Source organism: Sinocyclocheilus rhinocerous, unplaced genomic scaffold, assembly GCF_001515625.1.
Source record: "Sinocyclocheilus rhinocerous isolate Xijiao unplaced genomic scaffold, SAMN03320098_v1.1 scaffold269, whole genome shotgun sequence".
NCBI classification, from domain to species: Eukaryota; Metazoa; Chordata; class Actinopteri; order Cypriniformes; family Cyprinidae; genus Sinocyclocheilus; species Sinocyclocheilus rhinocerous.
In genome coordinates this window covers 391860-412712 of record NW_015652298.1, presented here as the reverse complement: position 1 = coordinate 412712, position 20853 = coordinate 391860, and the positions used below count along the sequence as shown (strand labels likewise).

The window sequence follows — 20853 nt, the reverse complement described above, 5'->3', positions numbered from 1 at the left end:
GTCTCTAGCTCCACCCTGACTACCTGATCCATCCGCTCCGCCCTTGTCTCCAGCTTCAATCTGGTCTCCAGCTCCACCCTGACTACCTGATCCATCCACTCCGCCCTTGTCTCCAGCTTCAATCTGGTCTCCAGCTCCACCCTGACTACCTGATCCATCCGCTCCGCCCTTGTCTCCAGCTTCACTCTGGTCTCCGGCTCCACCCTAACTACCTGATACATCCGCTCTGCCCTTGTCTCTAGCTCCACCCTGACTACCTGATCCATCCGCTCCACCCTTGTCTCCAGCTTCAATCTGGTCTCCAGCTCCACCCTGACTACCTGATCCATCCACTCCGCCCGTGTCTCCAGGGACCCATCCACTCCGCCCTTGGCTCCAGCTTCAATCTGGTCTCCAGCTCCACCCTGACTACCTGATCCATCCGCTCCGCCCTTGTCTCCCAGCTTCACTCTGGCCTCCAGCCCCGCCCTGGCCGCTTGATCCGCCGGCTCTGCCCTGGTCTCATGCTCCATCACAGCCTCCAGGCCCTCTTTCTTCCACACCATGTGCCTACCATCCCTCTCCTGTTCCGCCTCTGCTCCACCACCCTCCTGGACTTTTGTTTTGTGTTTCTTCTTTTGGAGAATCTGGAAGCCGCTCCTTAGAAAACAAAGGCAGGGATTGTGACATAGCCCCCCTCCTGTGTCTGTGTCTTGGACTCTTAGTTTGTAGTTCTGTGTCTTCCTTGTTTTATTTCCCTGCAGCTCTGTTCCCTTGTTTGTTGCCAAGGACACTCATTGGACCACATCCATCTGCTTGTTAGTTCCCTTGGTTACTCATTAGTTCAGCTCTGTATATACAGCCCAAGTGTTTCTCTTGTGCTTTGTTTGTCATTTGTCTTACTTGCCTATGTTCTTTGTCTTGTTTTCCGCATTTCTCTGTTGTTTTCACATTAAACATGCTGCACCTAGATCCTCACCTCTCCTCATCCTTCCCTGTTTGTGACGCTTCTATAGGGGTAAGAAAAAATCATGTGAACACCTGGGAAATAGGCAATATTTCATTATTAAGACATTTTACCACCATTTCCCTTTAAAACAGCTTCCAACCTGAAGGCGTTTGATACAGATACTTTTGAATAGTCTCCGGTTGAATGTTGTCTCTCAGAACATCTGCCAGTTGCTTCAGAAATGTTGAAGGAGGGAATCTGCTTCTCGCTCTTTTTCCCCAAAACTCCCTACAGTAGTTTGATAATATTCAAGTCAGGTGATTTGCCTGATCAGGGCATATGTTAAAGTTCGTCTTGGTGCTCCAACTGTCCAGGTTTTATGATTATGACACCATCTTTTAGGGATTTTAGCACTGGTGTCCGTGATAACATTTTAGAAGTTGCAGCTCTTTCATGGATGCTGGCTTTGTGAAGTTCTCTGTGGTCAGTTTTTGTGGAAACAGGGCCTTTAAAGTGAATATTGAGGTTAGCTGTCACTTTGCTACAGTAGCTCTGTGGACACAATCCTTCTCAGTGTTCAATTAGCCCTATCATTAACTTTCAATATTCAACCACATTTCCTCTTCTCTTATAAAGTCTTGCCATTCTTTGCATACAGAGTCATAATCGTAAAAACTGTTGTTCTTAAAATACCAGTTAAAATAGCAGTCGGGCTGTTAAAGTTACCGATGCTCCTGTAGCCTGCACACATTATATTAACCCTCATAATAACGGGTGTTCACATCATTTTGTCCAACCCCTGTATCTTCCTATTTATCCTGATGTGAAAATTCATCAAGATTGAAGATTCATTCATTCATAATTTCTTAACTGCTGACTTTTACGTTCCAGTCTAAAGGTGTGGTTACATTTACCGTTGTTCTGGGAATTTTCCAGTCATTTAAATAGGAATCCATACGATCAGGAACTTTGCATGAGGGCGAAATATTTCCCTATGCAGATTTCACAAGTGGTTCAAGGTGGTCACGCATATTCGCTGCACTGACCAACAGAAAGCTGCTTGGGTTGAAAGTGACTTCTGTGTGAGACAAAAGACAATGGACCTTTTTCATCCGCGAACGTTCGCTAATGTGATTGCACCTTAAATGTAAACCCTTGTCCTCTCTGTAGCAACTCCCAAACATTTTCTCCATTCGATTTTATTTAGGATGCAGTACCACACATTTGCCTTCCCTTTGTCCCCCACAAGAGCATTTTGTTTCAGAAATACACACAATAGTTCTCTAACTGCCCACGTCAAGGGAAAGAGAATCACAATAACATTCTCTGGCTGGACTCCCTGAACAGATTATGAGTTACATACAATAAAGACAATGTAGCACCAATTATAAGAATTTCATTTTTGGTATCTCGTTTGATCTTCAAACAATGAGAGGAGAGAAATTGACATTATTTTTCTAAACAAATCGCACGAGGTTCTATGAGAATACAGATTCATTACATCCAAGGTGGGACTTCAGATAAATGGCAAACTCATCCTTCTAGGTGGAGCTCTCCCCTGAGGATATAGACGTGTGTTCATACAGTCAAGCGATATTGGAAAGACCTTGTTCGCAGCTGCTTTGGTTACCACCACCCTATTGCCCTTTCCACCCAATTTCACTGTCACCCGATATCCTATTCTCTGACAAACCGTTTTGCCAAATGAAAGAGTCTATAGATATTTGATTTCCCCTTGGAGAGCAGCTCACTGTGTGTGAATCACAGGCAAGGTCTTATGATAGCTTCAAACAAGAGAAGGCGATCACAGATATTCAGAGCTTTTGGGTCAGCGAATAGTTAGTGTACAAACAAGACCATAAAACAAAAGGGACAGATGTGGTTACACTATAAAAGCAAAGACAATATCACAGCTAAGTTATTGTGGGTGGAAGTTAGTGGAATTTAGCTGCTCAGGATTAAGCTTTCGATGCTCAGGGTAAGTTTTTATGCCGTCCGTTTATGCTTTGGGTAGAAAAAGTAATATATTATGTTATCATATATTTAAAAAAATAATAATAATAACGTTTTTGAAGTCTTTTATGCATAAGAGGTTTCTTACGCTTCCCAAGACTGTATTTATTTGATCAAAAATAAAGTAAAAACAGTAATATTGTGAAGTATTATTACAATTTAAAATGTCTGCTTTCTATTTGAATATATTTTAAAATGTAATTTATTCCCGTGATGTAAAGCTGAATTTTCAGCATCATTACTCCAGTCTTCAGTGTCTTTCAGAAAATCATTCTATGTTGATTTGCTGCTCAAGAAAAAAATGTTTTTCAGCTGTTTGCAAACAGTTGCACTGCTTCATATTTTTGTGGAAAGCTTACTTTCTGTGCGTTGTATGTTATTTATTTTTTTACATTATTTCTCAGGATTCTTTGATGAACACATTTATTTGAATATATATATATCATATTAACAATTTTAGACATTTTGAAATGACAGTGATTAATGACAATGCCTATTTTTTGCATTTGTTTTTCTTTGAAAGAGAGTTTTATTAATGATTAAAAATACTAATAATCTAAAAAATAAATAAACCATCTAAAATAAACCTTTTCGATTTTAACTTTGGTTACACTTTATTTCGATAGTCCACTTTAGACATTCTATTAACTATAAGTAACTTTGTAACTACATGTCAACTACATGTCAACTAATTCTCATTAATTTGCAACTACATGTCTACTAACTCTCAGAGTAGACTGTTAGGGTAGGTTTAGGGTTAGTAGAATGTTGACAAAGAAAGTGTTAGAAGATAGTCTTAAGTGTTAAGCAGACAGTCTACTAATACTCTACTAACTGCTAGTTGACATGTAGTTGCAAAGTTACTTACTGTTAATAGAATATCTGAAGTGGACTTTCGAAATAAAGTGTTACCTTAACTTTTAATCCAGTAGAGTAACCTCTTGTTGAAAAGCAATGATACATGCATTATGTAAAATGTGCTGTTTTGTCTTTACCACAGCTGTTTGTATTCGTTTCTCGACCTCTAAACCTCCTCTGTGTTTTAGACCCCTCAAACATGAAGAAATGCCTTGAATACACCTTGCTCCTCATAATCTCTTCGCTTCACGGTAAAGCACTGCATTACCTGAGTAACTCAGAGCGGCGCCATCTAAAAAATAATGCAGATGTAACAGGAAGTCGCTTTCTGTGCATACATTGAAATCTGTTGGTGAGCACAAGCGGCTAGTGTTTTATGTTTATCTAGCACATACGAGGCCTCGCTTTATCATTCACAGGCTCACTGCAGCAGAGAATCATTGGAGGACAGGAGGTTGAGCCCTACTCCATAAAGTACCAGGCCTCTATCCAGTACAACAACTACCATTACTGCGGAGGAACGCTCATACACCGACAGTGGGTGGTTACTGCCGCCCACTGCTGGAGACCGTGAGTATTTCAGTCCGAACTCACCTTTATTGACAAGGAACTGAACACACCAAGCATGCTAGAGTATTTGAGGTAGGCCAAATCTTTACTCTGACTGTACTGATGTGGTAATGTTGGGTTCTGCTGTCTACTCTGTTCGCAGGAGCTATTTAATCAAAGTGGTTTTGAGTGAGCACAATCTCTCCAATAAAGAGGGTGTTGAGCAGGTGTTCAATGTGTCCAGAGTTCTGGTGTATTACATGTACAGTTACAGTTGCTACAAATATACCCCAGCGACTTAAGACTGCTTTTGTGCTCCAGGGTCACATAAATGGTAACAGCATGTAACAAACTGAACTACTATTTCCTTTCTAGTAAAACATCATTTTTATTATTATTGGAGTATGTTTTACTAGAAAGAAAATATTATTTCAGTAATATAGAAATGAAAATAAAAATTTTTCATAAAATGGCCATAAATAAAGGAAATAAATTATTTATTTTCCCAGTTTGTTATATGCATATATATGATAATATCAATTAACAAACTGAAAAAAAAATGTTAATGGAAAAAAATAGAGTGAAAAATCATATTGTGAAATATTATTACCATTCATTACAGTTTTTTTTTTTATTGTAATATATTTCACATGTCTACTAACTCTCAGAGTAGACTGTTAGGGTAGGTTTAGGGTTAGTAGAATGTTGACAAAGAAAGTGTTAGAAGATATTAAGCAGACAGTCTACTAATACTCTACTAACTGCTAGTTGACATGTAGTTGCAAAGTTACTTATTGTTAATAGAATGTCTAAAGTGGACTATCGAAATAAAGTGTTACCTTAACTTTTAATCCAGCAGAGTAACCTCTTGTTGAAAAGCAATGATACATGCATTATGTAAAATGTGCTGTTTTGTCTTTACCACAGCTGTTTGTATTCGTTTCTCGACCTCTAAACCTCCTCTGTGTTTTAGACCCCTCAAACATGAAGAAATGCCTTGAATACACCTTGCTCCTCATCATCTCTTCGCTTCACGGTAAAGCACTGCATTACCTGAGTAACTCACGGCGGCGCCATCTAAAAAATAATGCAGATGTAACAGGAAGTTGCTTTCTGTGCATACATTATTGAAATCTGTTGGTGAGCACAAGCGGCTAGTGTTTTATGTTTATCTAGCACATACGAGGCCTCGCTTTATCATTCACAGGCTCACTGCAGCAGAGAATCATTGGAGGACAGGAGGTTGAGCCCTACTCCATAAAGTACCAGGCCTCTATCCAGTACAACAACTACCATTACTGCGGAGGAACGCTCATACACCGACAGTGGGTGGTTACTGCCGCCCACTGCTGGAGACCGTGAGTATTTCAGTCCGAACTCACCTTTATTGACAAGGAACTGAACACACCAAGCATGCTAGAGTATTTGAGGTAGGCCAAATCTTTACTCTGACTGTACTGATGTGGTAATGTTGGGTTCTGCTGTCTACTCTGTTCACAGGAGCTATTTAATCAAAGTGGTTTTGAGTGAGCACAATCTCTCCAATAAAGAGGGTGTTGAGCAGGTGTTCATAATTTTGACCCATACAATGTATTTTTGGCTATTGCTACAAATATACCCCAGCGACTTAAGACTGCTTTTGTGCTCCAGGGTCACATAAATGGTAACAGCATGTAACAAACTGAACTACTATTTCCTTTCTAGTAAAACATCATTTTTATTATTATTGGAGTATGTTTTACTAGAAAGAAAATATTATTTCAGTAATATAGAAATGAAAATAAAAATTTTTCATAAAATGGCCATAAATAAAGGAAATAAATTATTTATTTTCCCAGTTTGTTATATGCATATATATGATAATATCAATTAACAAACTGAAAAAAAAATGTTAATGGAAAAAAATAGAGTGAAAAATCATATTGTGAAATATTATTACCATTCATTACAGTTTTTTTTTTTATTGTAATATATTTCACAATATTTTTGGTTTTAATTTATTCTACTGTAATATATTTTAAAATGCAATTTACTCCTGTACTATATTTTAAAATGTGTAATGTAAAATATTTTACAATTTTATTCCTGTGATCAAAGCTGTATTTTCAGCATCATTACTCCAGTCTACAGTGTCACGATTCTTTAGAAATCAATCTAATATGCTGATTTGCTGCTCAAGAAACATTTCTGATTATTATCAAAGTTGAATTATCAATAATATATAATATTATCAACAGTTAAAAACGCAATTGATAATATTTTTCATTTCCATTCATTGCTGGATTTGTGCGTTAGCTGGAAAAGCCTGCAGAGCTCAATGCCAACATTCAGCCGGGTTAAGATTATTTTTCTTGCCCCATTGGCAGATTTTTTTATTTTATTTATTTTTTATCAAAAACTGAAATTGATACATTTTTCAGCAAACAAGACTTAATATCTTAAGTCATTTTGCTTCCTAAGTAGCTGTATTTTTATTGAAGAATGTTTAGATATTTGTACTAGAATTTGTGGTTAAATTGATGCTTGTCCCGGGCGTAAAATCAAATTCCAACAAACTTTAATGGTCATCTTGATTTAAAACCATTTTATTCCATTTTTTTGTATTTCAAGGCAGAAGATTACAAAATAATAAATCAAATATTTTCCCAGCTTATTACTGCTGTTGGCCTATTTATCTCCAGCTGTCTTTTGTGAAAAGGAAATGCTTTTTCATCATTAATCCATTGGGATTGTCACTGTAATATAGTCAGTCACCTTTATACCTCATCCTCCTCACTGTCTCTCAGTGTGGCTAAGGGAAAGGTTGCTGTGTCGACTCTGACTGGAAATTACATAACCTTGCAGCATGACAGAATCACACACATCAAACACAGAACGTCAGGGAGGTGGGAGATCTGGGAAAAGGGGATTGGATGCCGGATCTGGAAAAACAAAGTCACAGGCAAGTCTGTTGAGCCACAGAAACACAATACACACACGGCACAGCAACATGGGAGATCAAAAGATGAGACGTGAGCTTAATGGGTTGAATGAACAATTCTCTGGAACGAAAGATTTGATTCGGAAATCCCTCGAGGCCAGGAAATTTGCATACTGCCCCTACAGCAAGTTCCGAGTCAGGGCGGCACTTCTGACACACAACAGGACGGTTTTCACAGGTGAGACAATGCCTGAAATGCACTGTAAAGGTACCAATATCAGAGAGTTTAAGCAGTCAGTTCCCAGTGCTGGTTGGGTAAGAAACATCAACTGCTGTAACGAGCGTTTATGCACTCAGAACTGAATGATGAATAATGTATGAAGGCTGAACTCTAATGTGTACTCAATTTGTTGCCACTCTGAGAGCAAAGATGTTGGCAAATTCACATAAAGGCTTGTTAAACCACTACATGGCAACAGAAGGAAGACTAATAGCAGGTAACACCTCTGACACGTAAATGAGACTCAACACACACACTTTATGAGTGCTTATTTCACGGCTCTCGAATCTCGTGAAATTCTGTGGTCAAATATTGCCTGATCTTTGCCGTCTTTATTGGCAATGCTGTATTTCAATCCACTCATCCGGGTAACTGAAACCGGTGCTATTTTCACATCTCTAGTATGACACTGACTGCAGATTCTCCCTCTCTTTTCATTCAAACATCTTGCACCTCAACTATCGACTGTAGTAAAAATGCGCTCAGATGACTTCAACGTTAATTGGCCATTACTAAAATATTGTTGCAATGTTCATCTTGTTGCTAGACCAATTGTTTTGTATATTTTAATGAATTATTTTCTCTTAGTGGAAGCTTTAAGATAATATACAAGTAAAATTATACTTAATGTCATGTCTACGTCTGGGGTTCTGATGATTTTTTTGTGACAATATGGAGCCCCTAAAGTAGGTAGTAAAGGGACATAGAGATGAGAAAAAAATGAGATGAAAGGAAAAATTTAATTTAAAATGCTTTTGAAACTTTTACTAGAGAACGCAAAAGCTTTACAATCCCCTGAGAAACTTTGAGTTTGCTCTTAAAATCTTTAGTAATGTAAACAATAAGAGGTGGATGAAAAAAACAATTTTTGATTGTGAGCAAATGCAAAGTTTCCCAGGGGAACACAAAACTTTTGCATTCGCTCTCTCTCTCTCTCTCCATTTGCAAATATATATTTTAAAACATACAACACACACACACACACACACACACACATATATATATACATTTGTTTTGTAAATATATTAATATAAAAAAAAATTCTACCAATTTATGTTTTGGCCATGTTTTTTTGGCGGCGTTATGCAAATCTTCCCACACAGTGAAGTAGACACGTGGGGGCGTGTTAGAATGAGGCGTTTTAGGAGGTCTTAACTTTTATAAAGAATATCTCTTTGGGTTTGAGACGTTAGTCTTTGCAACTTTAGGGATCTTGTCTATTCACGAACAGCTTGTAACACTCCAAAGAGAAAGGAAAACTTGAAATCGCATCATATGACCCCTTTAAAACCTAAAAGTGTTCTTGCCTTATAGGATGACTTTGATGCAGCCTACTTTTTTGATCCACTTCAAATGTTGACTACTGTTTTTTGTCACTTTTAAAATACACTTTTTTTGGCTTAAGGGATAATTTATTAAAATGCACATTATATGTAGCTTATAAACACTGAACAAAACTGGTTTTATGGTATTTAAATGCAATACACAATTTTGTTGGTCTGAACTGGCTAATGCTCTGGTTAACTAACGCTTTGATCCCATTAAGTAATGCAGTTGATTATTGCTCTCTCAGTACAACTGACACAGCCTTGAACTGTGGTGAAACAGCACTTACTGTTGTTTAATGACCATACTGTTAGTGACTGCAGCAACACAACAGTGGCACGAGAGAGGAGGACGTTTTTGTCGTCACAGAAAGTAAATAAAAACTTGGCTCCTGACATGACAGGCCCCTTCCAGACCAGCCAATAGAAATCGGTACAAAACACATGTACAAGATGTACCTTACATAATATTTGTTATGTGTTCACAGTGTGATGTAACATACTTCGGCAAATCTCATTTAAACGTTTTATTATTTCTCTACACCAGGCTGTAATGTAGAAAACGCGTGCTTCAACTTGGGAATCTGTGCTGAGAGAACTGCCATCTCAAAAGCTGTATCAGAGGGCTACCGTGATTTCAAAGCCATTGCTATTGCGAGGTAAATTTCTACTGTATTCACAGGCCCTCTAGTGGTTGAATTACATTTCTAACTACCTCCATATTTGGAAATAATAGACTCTCTTAGTATAATACAGCATCAATGTAATGTCTCCTGCTCTTTTAGCGATATGTGTGAGCACTTCATTTCCCCCTGTGGTGGCTGCAGGCAATTCATGCGAGAGGAAAGTTTAATTTACCACAGTATTTCATATCAATTAAACAAGCAGCATTCTCAGGTCTCATTAAACATGTTATTTTTGTTTTCACCTATACAGTTCGGTGCAAACTGGGATGTGTATTTGTCAAAACCTGACGGTTCCTATGTGGAGATGACTGTCGAAGAACTGCTGCCTGCATCTTTTGGTCCAGAAGACTTAGAAATGAAGAAAGTGAATATTCGGAACGAGTTCTGAAGCACTGACTCTAGAAATACTTTGTACCTGATAGTTTTGGTAGCTTGTAGATAGAAAAAGGTTTGTGTGGATTAATGGCGTTGTTTAATAAAGTTTCTTAAGGAATGTCGTATGTAAATATGTAAATTATGTTAAAAAAAGATTTGAATTGTTATTATTTTTGAATAAAAACAAAGTCAATGCAGTTATAAATATAAGTGAACACATGTCGCTACAGTACAAACTTTATTATTTTTAAACAATGCACATATAAATCAACCACAAAAAAGTGCAACATAAAAATAATGCCATTTTCCTAAAAGAAAATGGCAACTGATGATCTAGAGACATTCTTAACCTTAAGTTTTAGTGATAATTCTAATGCCGTTGGAACCTCTATTTAAATATTACGTTTATTAATCAAAGAATCCTAAGCAAGTCGTCAAAGTGCAAAACATGAAACAAATGACGTTAAAGAAAGTATGGGCTTTAAAGAAAGGCAGCACATGCACAAATGGCAGTAAAATCTAAGTATCTTCTCAAGTCTTCAAAACGTGATTTTTCATGCAGCAAGGTTTAGTAAATTTGTAGTTGGACTTTTTGCATAAAGAGAGAAGGATGATTAAACCTTTTCCACACACACTCTCTTCTTCAAATTTCTATCATCCACATAGTGACTCTAACTGGAAAAAAGGCAGAACGGTAATCTCAATACGAGTTGCTTCTGAAATCTGGCCCGTTGCTTGAATTCACAGGACCCTGGATGATATTATAAAGGTGGACTGTAGCTGCCACCTTCCCAGCAGTGTAAAGACACGATAGCCCTGCCGGAAGCTACACAGAGAGGCTTTATCTGGGCACTGGCATCCATACAGTAATGAAACAACCATACTAACAAAAAGATGGAGTTTTGCCCCTAAAAGCAGCCGACGAGCACATGGTGCTCTAACGAAAACCTCTACTTATCACCAGTGCGTTTTACAGAATAACTTAATATCTTTTAAGTAACCAAGTAATTTGGATCGAAAAGATGTTGAGAATTCAACACTTTTCACATCACTAAAGCACGCCTCCTGCAATGGGCCTGAGGACAAAGAAGAGTCTTATTTCTGTGGCGTTATGGTGTCCAGACCGGGCCAGGCCGGAACATAGTGCCGTGGTAGAGTTCCCTCCATAAGCCTCTCCATCCACAGACCCAGTCGGTCCAGTTTGTGGTGGATCTCCAGAGTGGTGGCCTTCTGTCGGGAACTTGACCGGGACCTCGAGGCTTTGCTTGGACCGGCCATCGCCGCATCCTCGTCGGACCACCTACTACATTCGACTTCCTCCCCTGTGAACACGGGTCTGAATATGCAGAAGTATTTCTTGTGGCCATTGAGCGCCAGGACATGGCCAGTGTAGTCTGATTTGTTGGAGGTGGAGTCTTCCTCTTCGTCCAAGCAGTCTGACGGTCTGGCGTCAGGAGCCGACTCCATGAGGGAATCCATCCATTGGCTGTGCTTGTCCACATTTAAAAAGGAGTAGTGAAGAGTCTGAGACCTGCGGGAGGAAGTAAGGATAGTTTCCTTTGGATTTATTTGTAGCACGATTTAAGTTGAAAGCAAAGATGCTCAATACAGCTTCTGGAGACGTGCTTTCTTTCAGTGTTTAATTCCAGTAATGTAATGCTACTTTCCAGATTTGGAAATAGGAACAAAATGGACATTCGATATTCAAATGATGCTCCATTGTTTTTCCAAGTGGTAGTGAGAGAATAGCAGTTTGAGTTGTCTGGAAAGCACCATGACTGGAAATCAGAACTCTGCAACTTTTTTACTTGTAAACCTTTTACTTGTAAATGACCTCTGGAATGCTCCTCAAGTTCAGACTCCCGACCCCTAGTGTAAAAATAAAGCAATAAGCCCCAAGAAGCTGTGGTTTACAGTGAATTTATAACAGCTAAGGGGCGCTGTGAGGCACGTCGCGGAGTGCCAAAAATCCCCTTAGCTGTTATAAATTCACTGTAAACCACAGCTTCTTGGGGCTTATTGCTTTTATAAAACGGTTATTCCATTCACGTATAAAGGTTTCACAAAATAAAACGAAGCAAATAAAATGTAATGATATTAATAAAACCATTCTTCCGCCAAACAATGTAGTTCCTCAAAAACACACAGATGCAGAAACAAAGAGGTGTATGTTTGTAGAGTAATTTACAACATCTTCGAACGTGGCTCAACCAATCAGAATCAAGGACAGGTACTTCCTGTTTTATAAGCTTTGTTTGACATTCTATTCAAACAAAGTTCCATTGGGTGTTCCCAGTGGAGGTGGAAGAATTCTGGGTTGAGTTGTTTGGAATTAACATTTTTATGTCAGAAGTGGGAAATGTAAATGTCAAAAATTTAGATTTTGTCTGGAATGCATAAATACATTACTAGGGTTTACGGTTGAGGTCTGCAATCAGTATTGTGAGATCTGTTTTGAACAGTTTTGAATTGCTGAGTGCAGGAGATAAGATATCGATGTGTGCGAGGGAAGCGTAAAAAATAAATGACTAGCCGGACTCCTGCAACATATAAATATCTAAAAATATAATAAAAAGTTACTCAAATTTATTTCAGGTTTTAAAGTACAGAATGTTATTTTGTGTTATTTGTCCATTCAGCAACTAATATAAACCATTTACAGGCATTCAATTGCACATTGCAAGGACTTAGGGCTTACGAAAGTAATGCACCTTTTAATTGTGCACATGTTGACCAATTAGAAGTTTGGAATAATGGGTCCCGTTGTGGTTTTTTGAAATCCAAATGATTTCAAATGAACCCAGGCTGCATTTCCTAAAAGCACTGGAAGCCCATGTAGATCATTGAAACCTTTGGTGCCAATGTTCTCTAGGATCTACTGAGATCTACTTACAACTACTATCGCAGATTTGGAAAATGTCTACATAGCATCTTTGACTTTGGTTCAGTTGTCTAAAGCTTCATGGAAGATGATGAATGCTAGCATTGATTTGCATGTGTGCTAAGCTTCAAGTGGCCTTCTAAGTTGGGAAGTTTTGAGTTAAATGGTTGACAGCCTAAACTCTGTAAGAAGGTCTCCAGAAACCGGTTTTAGCATTCTCTCAAACACATACGCAGGCCTCACCCTGAGAACGAATACACTTCTTTGGCAAACTTCCTGAGCAGTACTTGCTTAGAAGCATCAGTGAGGATCAGCACAACGTTGATGTGACCAGGCTTTAACCTGACTAGGTTACTCATGTATGTGATGTCCGTCAGCTCCGTTACCTCCACAAAATTCTTCTTTGGTGGACGACTGTAACAGGAAACCAACTGTTAGCAATTCAGCTAATGAACATCTAAACACATCTGTGATCTCAAAATCTCTATTTGACATGCTGTTATTATATTTTATTCTCAAGCAAGCAGTGTCTTACCTTGAAGTGCTTTCTTGTCCTGGAGAGCTCTCTGCTGTCTTTGGTGGATCAGTGGCCTTTTGTTTGGCTGGTTTGTCTTCCCCAGCATCGCTGTTCGTTCAATCAATCAATCAATCAATAAATCAATAAACAAAAACCTCTCCTTACAAAAGCACTTTTATATAACAAAATCTGTTCTACCTGAAGGCCTGAATGATTACAGTCCCGAACAGAATGAAAAGAGCGGAGAAGATCAGAGACAGTACGGGCATCATCTCGCGCCTGGGGGAAGCAGAACATGACATAACAGGGTGCTCTTAAGTTTGTCATTTATAAAAAGAAATTGTAGGGCTGCTAATCAGTAAATCAAAAAATAAACCTGAAAACAGACATCGACAAATGTCATTATCATTTAGTCTGATATTATTTGTTGTCAATCCCATTTAAAACATTTTTGCACACAATGTACAGCTTTGGCACTTTTTCAGCCTCTTTTATAATCTTTATAGTCTATTGCAGATATTTTAATATTATACAACAGAGCTGCTGAATGCTTTGTCTGTAAACGCACATACATACAGCACAGACACACACACACTCGCAAAAAAATGTTGTCTGATGATTTTATCAGCAGTTTAGCAGCTTGAAAGCTACATGACAATTCTTACTAGCGAGGAGGTAACAACGGCACTGTTCTTGAAGCAGATGAACTTACAGTTTCACTATTAGTAGAGACGCTGCTGCCGAACACAGTTGAGAGACGCACAGACTCAGGTAATTCACACACGCTTTAATATCTCTCACACGCCCTCTCTCTAAGAACTTAATTAATAACTGCATTAGTCTGCTATCAGTGGCTCTAGGTTCCGTTACTATGTCTAAAATTACGTTTTGGAATTAACAACGGAAGCTGCGATTGAGATGCTTCAGAAATTAGTCCTAGATGCAAGAGAGTGTTAAGGGCAAAAACCCGATGAATGTCTTGAAATACAACATCTGAACAAATTTTTGAGGTGTGGTAAGTAACCGTAGTACAAGTGGAATAATTGATTCCAGTCCGTTGAATTATTAGAAAATAATGCACACCCAGGGTGTAACGAACACTCCGCGTTGCGTCTTTGATTTGTTAACATCATGCAGTTCCAGTTCTATTTTAAAAATCTAATTCCAAATTAGAACAGGTCCTATTTTTTTTTTTTAAACTAGTTTTTATAAAGCAGTAGGTGAAAAGTTCTGAAGTGCTCAACTATTGGAGACTTCACTATCCCATAAGGCCAAGGGAGAGGATTTGCGAATGGTAGTGAAGCAACGCAAATCACACTGTAGGCCACATGACACGTACGTCTAAATTTCTTTCTAACTACACAAAACAAGCTGTTTTAATGGTCGAGGTAAGTTTCAAACCAAATGTAGCACTATACAGTTTTCAATTTAAGATGCAGCGACAGCATGACCCAAAAGCCAAGTGCTGCTAATGTTGCTTTAATTTCTGATTGATCACAATAGACCACACGTCCTTTTTCATTCTACGTGTTTCCATAACGGTTTGTTTTAGACTGGTTTTAGTCAGGTAAACAACAAATAGCAATTTCTCAAATCTGTGGAAAAATGTGGCTGGTTTGCAACAGGATCCAGTTTGCCTGGTCGAGCACTGGCCAAGATTTTGCTCTGGCTCTAGAACGCAAACCATTCTGGTGGAAAAGAGCTAAGAAACTGCATGCAAACAGGACCATGAACACTTTGTGATTGTACTCACCAGTTAGAGTAGAGAAGATCAAAGTAAAACTGAGCGAGGTAATCATATGCAGTATTTATCCAATGAATCAGAAACATCTGAAATAACAATAATAATAAAAAAAATACGCTATTACTGTTAATTATTTCTCTTATTGCCACTTAGACCTTCATGTAATCAATTTTGAGGTTTAACAATGCATTCATTAAAATATGTTTTGGAAGTCCTAAAGACAATCTTAGCCCTTCACTACCCTCTGCATGACTTACAGAGGCAAACTCATTGTTGAGTTCAGGCAGCATGGCATCATGGGTAAGGTGGGAGGGGTCTCTTTGCAGAATCTCAAGCTGCTCATGGAGGCGGTGCTTATCATCATCACTCCCATTCCATCCACCCGTCACTGTCCGATACAGCACCCTTCCTGTAGCGCTGCGTCTCTCCAGGAGAATCACCTGAAGTTATATGCAGAAGAAGCATAAATTCATATGGCATCAAAGAAAGTGACTAAATTGAGTGTGTGTATTAGCACATGAATCTCTCTGACCTGTGGAGGGGTTATGTCTTCCTTTTTGAGCAGGGTGTCACAGAGAGGCTGCTGTTGTCTCTGATAAACATAAGCAAACCTGAGAACTTCTTTAGTGTTGGAAGAAGCGAAGTCAAAGAACGCCTCATTCACTGACACAAACTGCTCTCCTTCACCAGTAACGAGAAGAACACAGTACCTGTCAATCAGAAAGACAGGGAGATGATTAAAGGGTTAGTTCTCCCAAAAATGAAAATTCTGTCATTAATTACTCACCCTCGTGTTGTTCGAAACCTGTAAGACCTTTGTTCCTCTTCGGAACACAATTTAAGATATTTTTGATGAAATATGAGGGCTCTCTGACCCTCCCATAGACGGCAAGGTAACTACCACATTCAAGGTCCAGAAAAGTACCAAGATGATCGACAAAGTAATCCGTGTGACATCAGTGGTTCAACTGTAAAGTTACGAAGCCACGAGAATACTTTTTTGATAATAAATGAAAAATAAATGAAAAATAACGACTTTATTCCACATTTTCGTCTCTACTGCGTCACTTGTGGACGCGTGTTCACAACAGTATTCAGAGAGCCCACATATTTCATCAAAAATATCTTAAATTGTGTTCCGAAGAAGAACGAAGGTCTTACGGGTTTGAAACAACACGAGGGTGAGTACTTAATGACAGAATTTTCATTTTTGGGTGAACTAACCCTTTAAGTCTACGTTTATACGACAACGGTGTAGTCAAAAACGGAAAAGTTTTTCCCTTGCGTTTTAAAAAAGTTTCACGTATACACGACGTTTTCAAAACGATTCGCGTTTACACATATCCGCGAAAACGGCCAAAATCGTTGTATTACATATGCCAGGCCAGTAGTTGGCGCTGTCACCTTGTTAGTAAACATTACCTGTAGGGAGGTGAAGATTATATGATGTATATGATGCGTCTCCGCTGTTGACTGTAATATTGGTGAAGCAAATCCACACTTTGCTGAAGAAGCGTTAGCAAACTCTTGAGCAGCAACAACAGTACCATATACTCCGCCATTGTTGTGTATGTTTGTTCGCACTTGCCTTTAAAATCGCATAACGCATAAAAAGTTTCCCGTTTTTGGCTGAAAACGTTGTCGTGCAAACGGCTCCTAAGTTTTCTCAGAGACATACAGTAAGTCCACCGACACCCAATGCTACAGTTAGAGGTGAGATTTCTTACTTCCTGCGACGGTGGAACTGTTTAACTGGACACAGCTCATCGAAGAGTTTCTGATTCACCAGCCGCGGCACCAGCAGGAAACGATTATTGGACACAAACTCGTCAATTATCTGCTTTTTCATCCCTCTTGCCTAGAGAAGAAAACAAAAAAGGACTCGTCTACCAAAAACACAACAGTTTTTGAGAAAAACTACAGTTAGATGCATGCAAATGGAGAGCTGGGCCTCACCTGCATAACATCAGCAGGTTTGTCTGTGTTCTCTTTGAACAGGAGCATGGTGGGAGCGTATGTGTTGATGCTAAACCTCTGCACGACTTTAGAGGTCTCAGTCAGGCCCATGTCCACATAGCCAAACCGTACATAGTCTTTATAGGCAAACGCTGTGAGCTGCGAACAAGAGAATATAACAACTTGTGTCAAGAACACAGATTTTAATGACAGACTGTTTGAACAGCTAATATAAGGAACACTCACCTTGTACAAAAAAGGGATATTAGATGCTACATCAAACATTAGCACTCTTGGCTTATTCTCCTCATGCCAACTGTTTAAAAACCCGAGGTAGCTGTTATCTGTCACCTAAAACAAAAGAATAAAGAAGGAAAGAAAGAGGGAAAGGGGGGCAAGGAAAGGGAATGGAAAAGAACGGCAAGGGAATAAAAGAGACAAAGGGAATGGGGGAAAAGAAAGGAAAAGGGAAAGGGAGAGGGAAAAAGAGAAGAGAAAAAGGAACAGAAAAGGATGAGGAAAAGGGAAAAATACATTGTATGGGTCAAATATATTGATTTTACTTTTATGCCAAAAATCATTAGGATATTAAGTAAAGATCATGTTCCATGTAGATATTTTGTAAATTTCCTACTGTAAATATATTAAAACTTAATTTTTGATTAGTAATATGCATTGCTAAGAACTTCATTTGGACAACTTTAAAGGTGATTTTCTCAATATTTTGATTTTTTTGCACCCTCAGATTCCGGATATTCAAATAGTTGTATCTCGGCCAAATATTGTCCTATCCTAACAAACCATACATCAATGGAAAGCTTATTTATTCAGCTTTTAGATGATGTATAAATCTCAATTTCAAAAAAAAAATTGACCCGTATGACTGGTTTTGTGGTCCAGGGTCACATATAGTTAAATTCACCTCATAATTAAAAGAATTATGCCATTAATAATTAAATATATAATTAAGAATACACCTCAAAGTGGCTGGCTGAGTACAAACCTTCTCAACCAGCTTCTGGGGCAGAAGGCTTTCCACAAACTGTCTCAAGTGTTCCCTGACCACAGCGTAGTGGAAGAAAGTGACTTTGCCATTGATTAAACCAAGTATGGACGGCGTGCGGTGGGCACCAAGATGGTTAGCCAGCTGTCTCTCATATCCAATGTCCACCACACCAATACCAACCCCTAAAAACAAACCAACATCTCAGTACTCAGATTACATCATTTAATTGAAAATATTGTCGTATGATATAGATTAATTTGCCCAATTTTTACATGCTATGGCATTGTATGCTTATTAGAATATCACCCAATTCGACTGGAATTAACTGTGAGGGTGAAGATCCTGAAGAACCTACCAAACGGCTCCAGCTCTAGCACAGTGTCCTTCCATACAGGCTCAATATGGATGCAGGTGAAGCACCACTCTGACGTGATCTTGATCAGGTAGGGTCTCTTGAAACTGTCCGGCAGTACCTCACTGATGTACTGGTTGTAGTGAAGGTGGTGCTTGCTGTCTGTGAAATCATGACTCGTCCGAGGGAAGTGAAAGAAAGACTCATCGAAGTAGAAGCTGTCCTGATAATGTCTGAAGCCCTGTGGTCCTCGGGCAAAGTTTTGATTCTCGTCCATTTGACCAAACCGGTCATAGTTTGCCCTTCTCTCCTCATTAGAAAGAACCTATGGAAAGTAAATCACACGCAGTTCAATATGCATGCTTATTACTGAAGACATATTCAAATGTTTACATGCATCTTACACCAATTCCTCCAGTTTGCAAATTTCCAACCAGCTTTGTACTGTTACAATGTCAGTACTGGTATATGTAAATGAATGATGTGTACTTTTGCTCCGTGCTACCTGCACACAAATATCCCTGTGTGTCTGTCAGCAGAAGTCTGTCAGATGATGCAAAAATGTTTTGTTTTGCTTCTTCCAGCAGACGTTTGACAGTTCCAGGGCTTCTGTTAAAACTACCGATCGAACTTCCTCTTTTTTTGTATTCACAGAAGAGTGGCGCCAAAATCAAAAGTGCATTATGTGTGTCCAAATGTTTGTCAAAAAGGAATGCCACAAGTTGTGTCGTTGATTTCTTGCATGTAAACCCTTAAACAAGTCTTTATGATGAGCAGATATTTATTAACATTTGTGAGAGTGTGAACATACATTTACTATGAAATATTGCCGATTTGCCAAATTTACGCAATAAAAAAACTTCAATTGTAACCACTCACATGCTATAAATTTTAGATAAATATTTCATTAAAATATTTGTATAAAATACAACATTTGTGACAATAGTGGTATAATACAATACAATATTTTCTATATAAATAAATAAACATAAATTTTTATTTACAATTCATTGCATGTGAGTAATTATACATTATAATTTTTGCCATTTTATAGCAGATATTTTGTGCACATAAATATACTAGCATTCAAAAGTTCAGTAAGACAGTAAAGCACTTTATAATGTTACAAACAAAAAATTATATTTCAAATAAATGCTGTTTTTTAAAACTATTTATCAAAGAATCCTTAAAAAAGTATCAGTTTCCAGAAAATATTAAGATATGAAGATATTAAAGTTCTATAATATGAAACTGTTTTCAACATTGATAATAATAATAAATGTTTCTTGAGCAGCAAATCAGCATATTAGGATGATTTCTGAAGGATCATGTGATACTGAAGACTGGAGTAATGATGCTGAAAATTCAGCTTTGATCACAGGAATATATTAAATGTTTAAATGTATTCAAATAGAAAACAGTTATTGTGAAATATTACAACAGTTAAAAATATTACTGTCTTTTTGATCAAATAAATATAGCCTTGGTGAGCATAAGAAAATTATTTTATAATAATAAAAAAAAAAAACACACGGATCCCAAACTTTTGAATGGTAGTGTATGAACGAACACAAACACACACACACACACACACACACACACACACACAGTATTAGGTAAAAATGGCAAAAAATTAAGAGTTTTTGCTCTTTCTTTACATTATTTCCAATATGCAACGCAACCATCCTACCTCATATGATTTAGTGATCTTGATAAACATGTCCTGTGCCCCTGGACTTTTATTTTTGTCTGGATGCCTATGGATAAAGTGTGAAAACATTTTCATTTGGACATCATCGTGAGAGAGTTACACAATTATTACACTATATTAAAGAGAAGACATAGTCAAAGAGAAGAAAGCTAAACATTGTGGACGAAACAAAAAGAAACCTAACCTTATTCACAGCAATCCTAGGCCCAATCCCAATTCTACCCCTTGGCCCTTTCCCCTACCCCTCCGTTTTGCACGTTCACGTGAAGGGGTAGAGGTGTCTCGATTCTCTTTTGGTTGGAGGGGTAGGGGTAAGGGGAAGGGCCAGATAGCCCTTCAAACGAAGATTTTTCAGGACCACACTTCAAACGAAGGAGTATGAATTATCTCAGCGTAAACCGGCTACAGCGGCAACATGGCCGCCCGAGCGAACAAAAAGACACATAAATGTAAGCATTTTTGGCATTTAATAAAGATTAGAAAAGTAATCATTTGTTTTATGTTACATTCAATCGTGAGTTCATATTTACGATCATGTTACTCAAAGAAATGTTTGCAAAAAAATCGCTAAGGTTTGCTAATGTTAAACCATTAACGTTACTGACTGCACGACAGTGCCACAACATATGTTCATGTCTGATCAGGGCGATAACCACCGTAGACATTGAGGGGGGCTAGTCCCCCCAAATAATTATAAATTGCTAAACCCTTTTCTCAAATATTGCAATTCGAGAGAGAGAGAGAGAGAGAGA

General features: G+C 38.2%; 2 protein-coding genes and 1 long non-coding RNA gene across 5 annotated transcripts in view; 2 read left to right on the top strand and 1 right to left on the bottom strand.

The window, feature by feature from the left end:
• The first annotated feature begins 2865 nt into the window (after positions 1-2865).
• LOC107714501 (uncharacterized) lies at positions 2866-5702 on the top strand. The gene is made up of 3 exons (XR_001636985.1): positions 2866-2906; positions 5322-5384; positions 5556-5702. It is a non-coding gene; the product is annotated as an uncharacterized LOC107714501 (long non-coding RNA).
• A 1433-nt stretch (positions 5703-7135) lies between these two features.
• Positions 7136-10116, top strand: LOC107714500 (cytidine deaminase-like). 2 transcript variants are annotated; one of them, XM_016520356.1, is made up of 4 exons: positions 7136-7506; positions 9421-9532; positions 9659-9716; positions 9810-10112. In XM_016520356.1, exons 1-4 carry the CDS (start codon positions 7194-7196, stop codon positions 9945-9947), a joined length of 621 nt encoding a protein of 206 aa, XP_016375842.1. In that variant the 5' UTR covers positions 7136-7193; the 3' UTR covers positions 9948-10112. The 2 variants fall into 2 exon arrangements, with proteins under 2 accessions (XP_016375842.1, XP_016375841.1); XM_016520355.1 differs by having other exon boundaries at positions 9659-10116.
• Positions 10117-10159: 43 nt separating this feature from the next.
• Positions 10160-20853, bottom strand: part of LOC107714499 (dnaJ homolog subfamily C member 16-like) — a 12071-nt gene continuing 1377 nt past the window's right edge. The window contains exons 1-14 of one of the 2 annotated variants that reach the window (XM_016520354.1): positions 20286-20365; positions 20081-20147; positions 18394-18715; positions 18036-18220; positions 17279-17383; positions 17033-17191; positions 16804-16934; positions 15609-15786; positions 15334-15516; positions 15086-15162; positions 13531-13611; positions 13351-13440; positions 13059-13229; positions 10160-11465 (exon numbers count right to left, since the gene is read on the bottom strand). In XM_016520354.1, the coding sequence (XP_016375840.1) occupies positions 11030-11465; positions 13059-13229; positions 13351-13440; positions 13531-13611; positions 15086-15162; positions 15334-15516; positions 15609-15786; positions 16804-16934; positions 17033-17191; positions 17279-17383; positions 18036-18220; positions 18394-18715; positions 20081-20110 (2148 nt within the window). In that variant the 5' untranslated portion in view covers positions 20111-20147; positions 20286-20365 and the 3' untranslated portion in view covers positions 10160-11029. Of the gene's footprint in view, positions 11466-13058; positions 13230-13350; positions 13441-13530; positions 13612-15085; positions 15163-15333; positions 15517-15608; positions 15787-16803; positions 16935-17032; positions 17192-17278; positions 17384-18035; positions 18221-18393; positions 18716-20080; positions 20148-20285; positions 20366-20853 lie in introns of those variants that run through there. The other variant, XM_016520353.1, reaches the window with a different exon arrangement.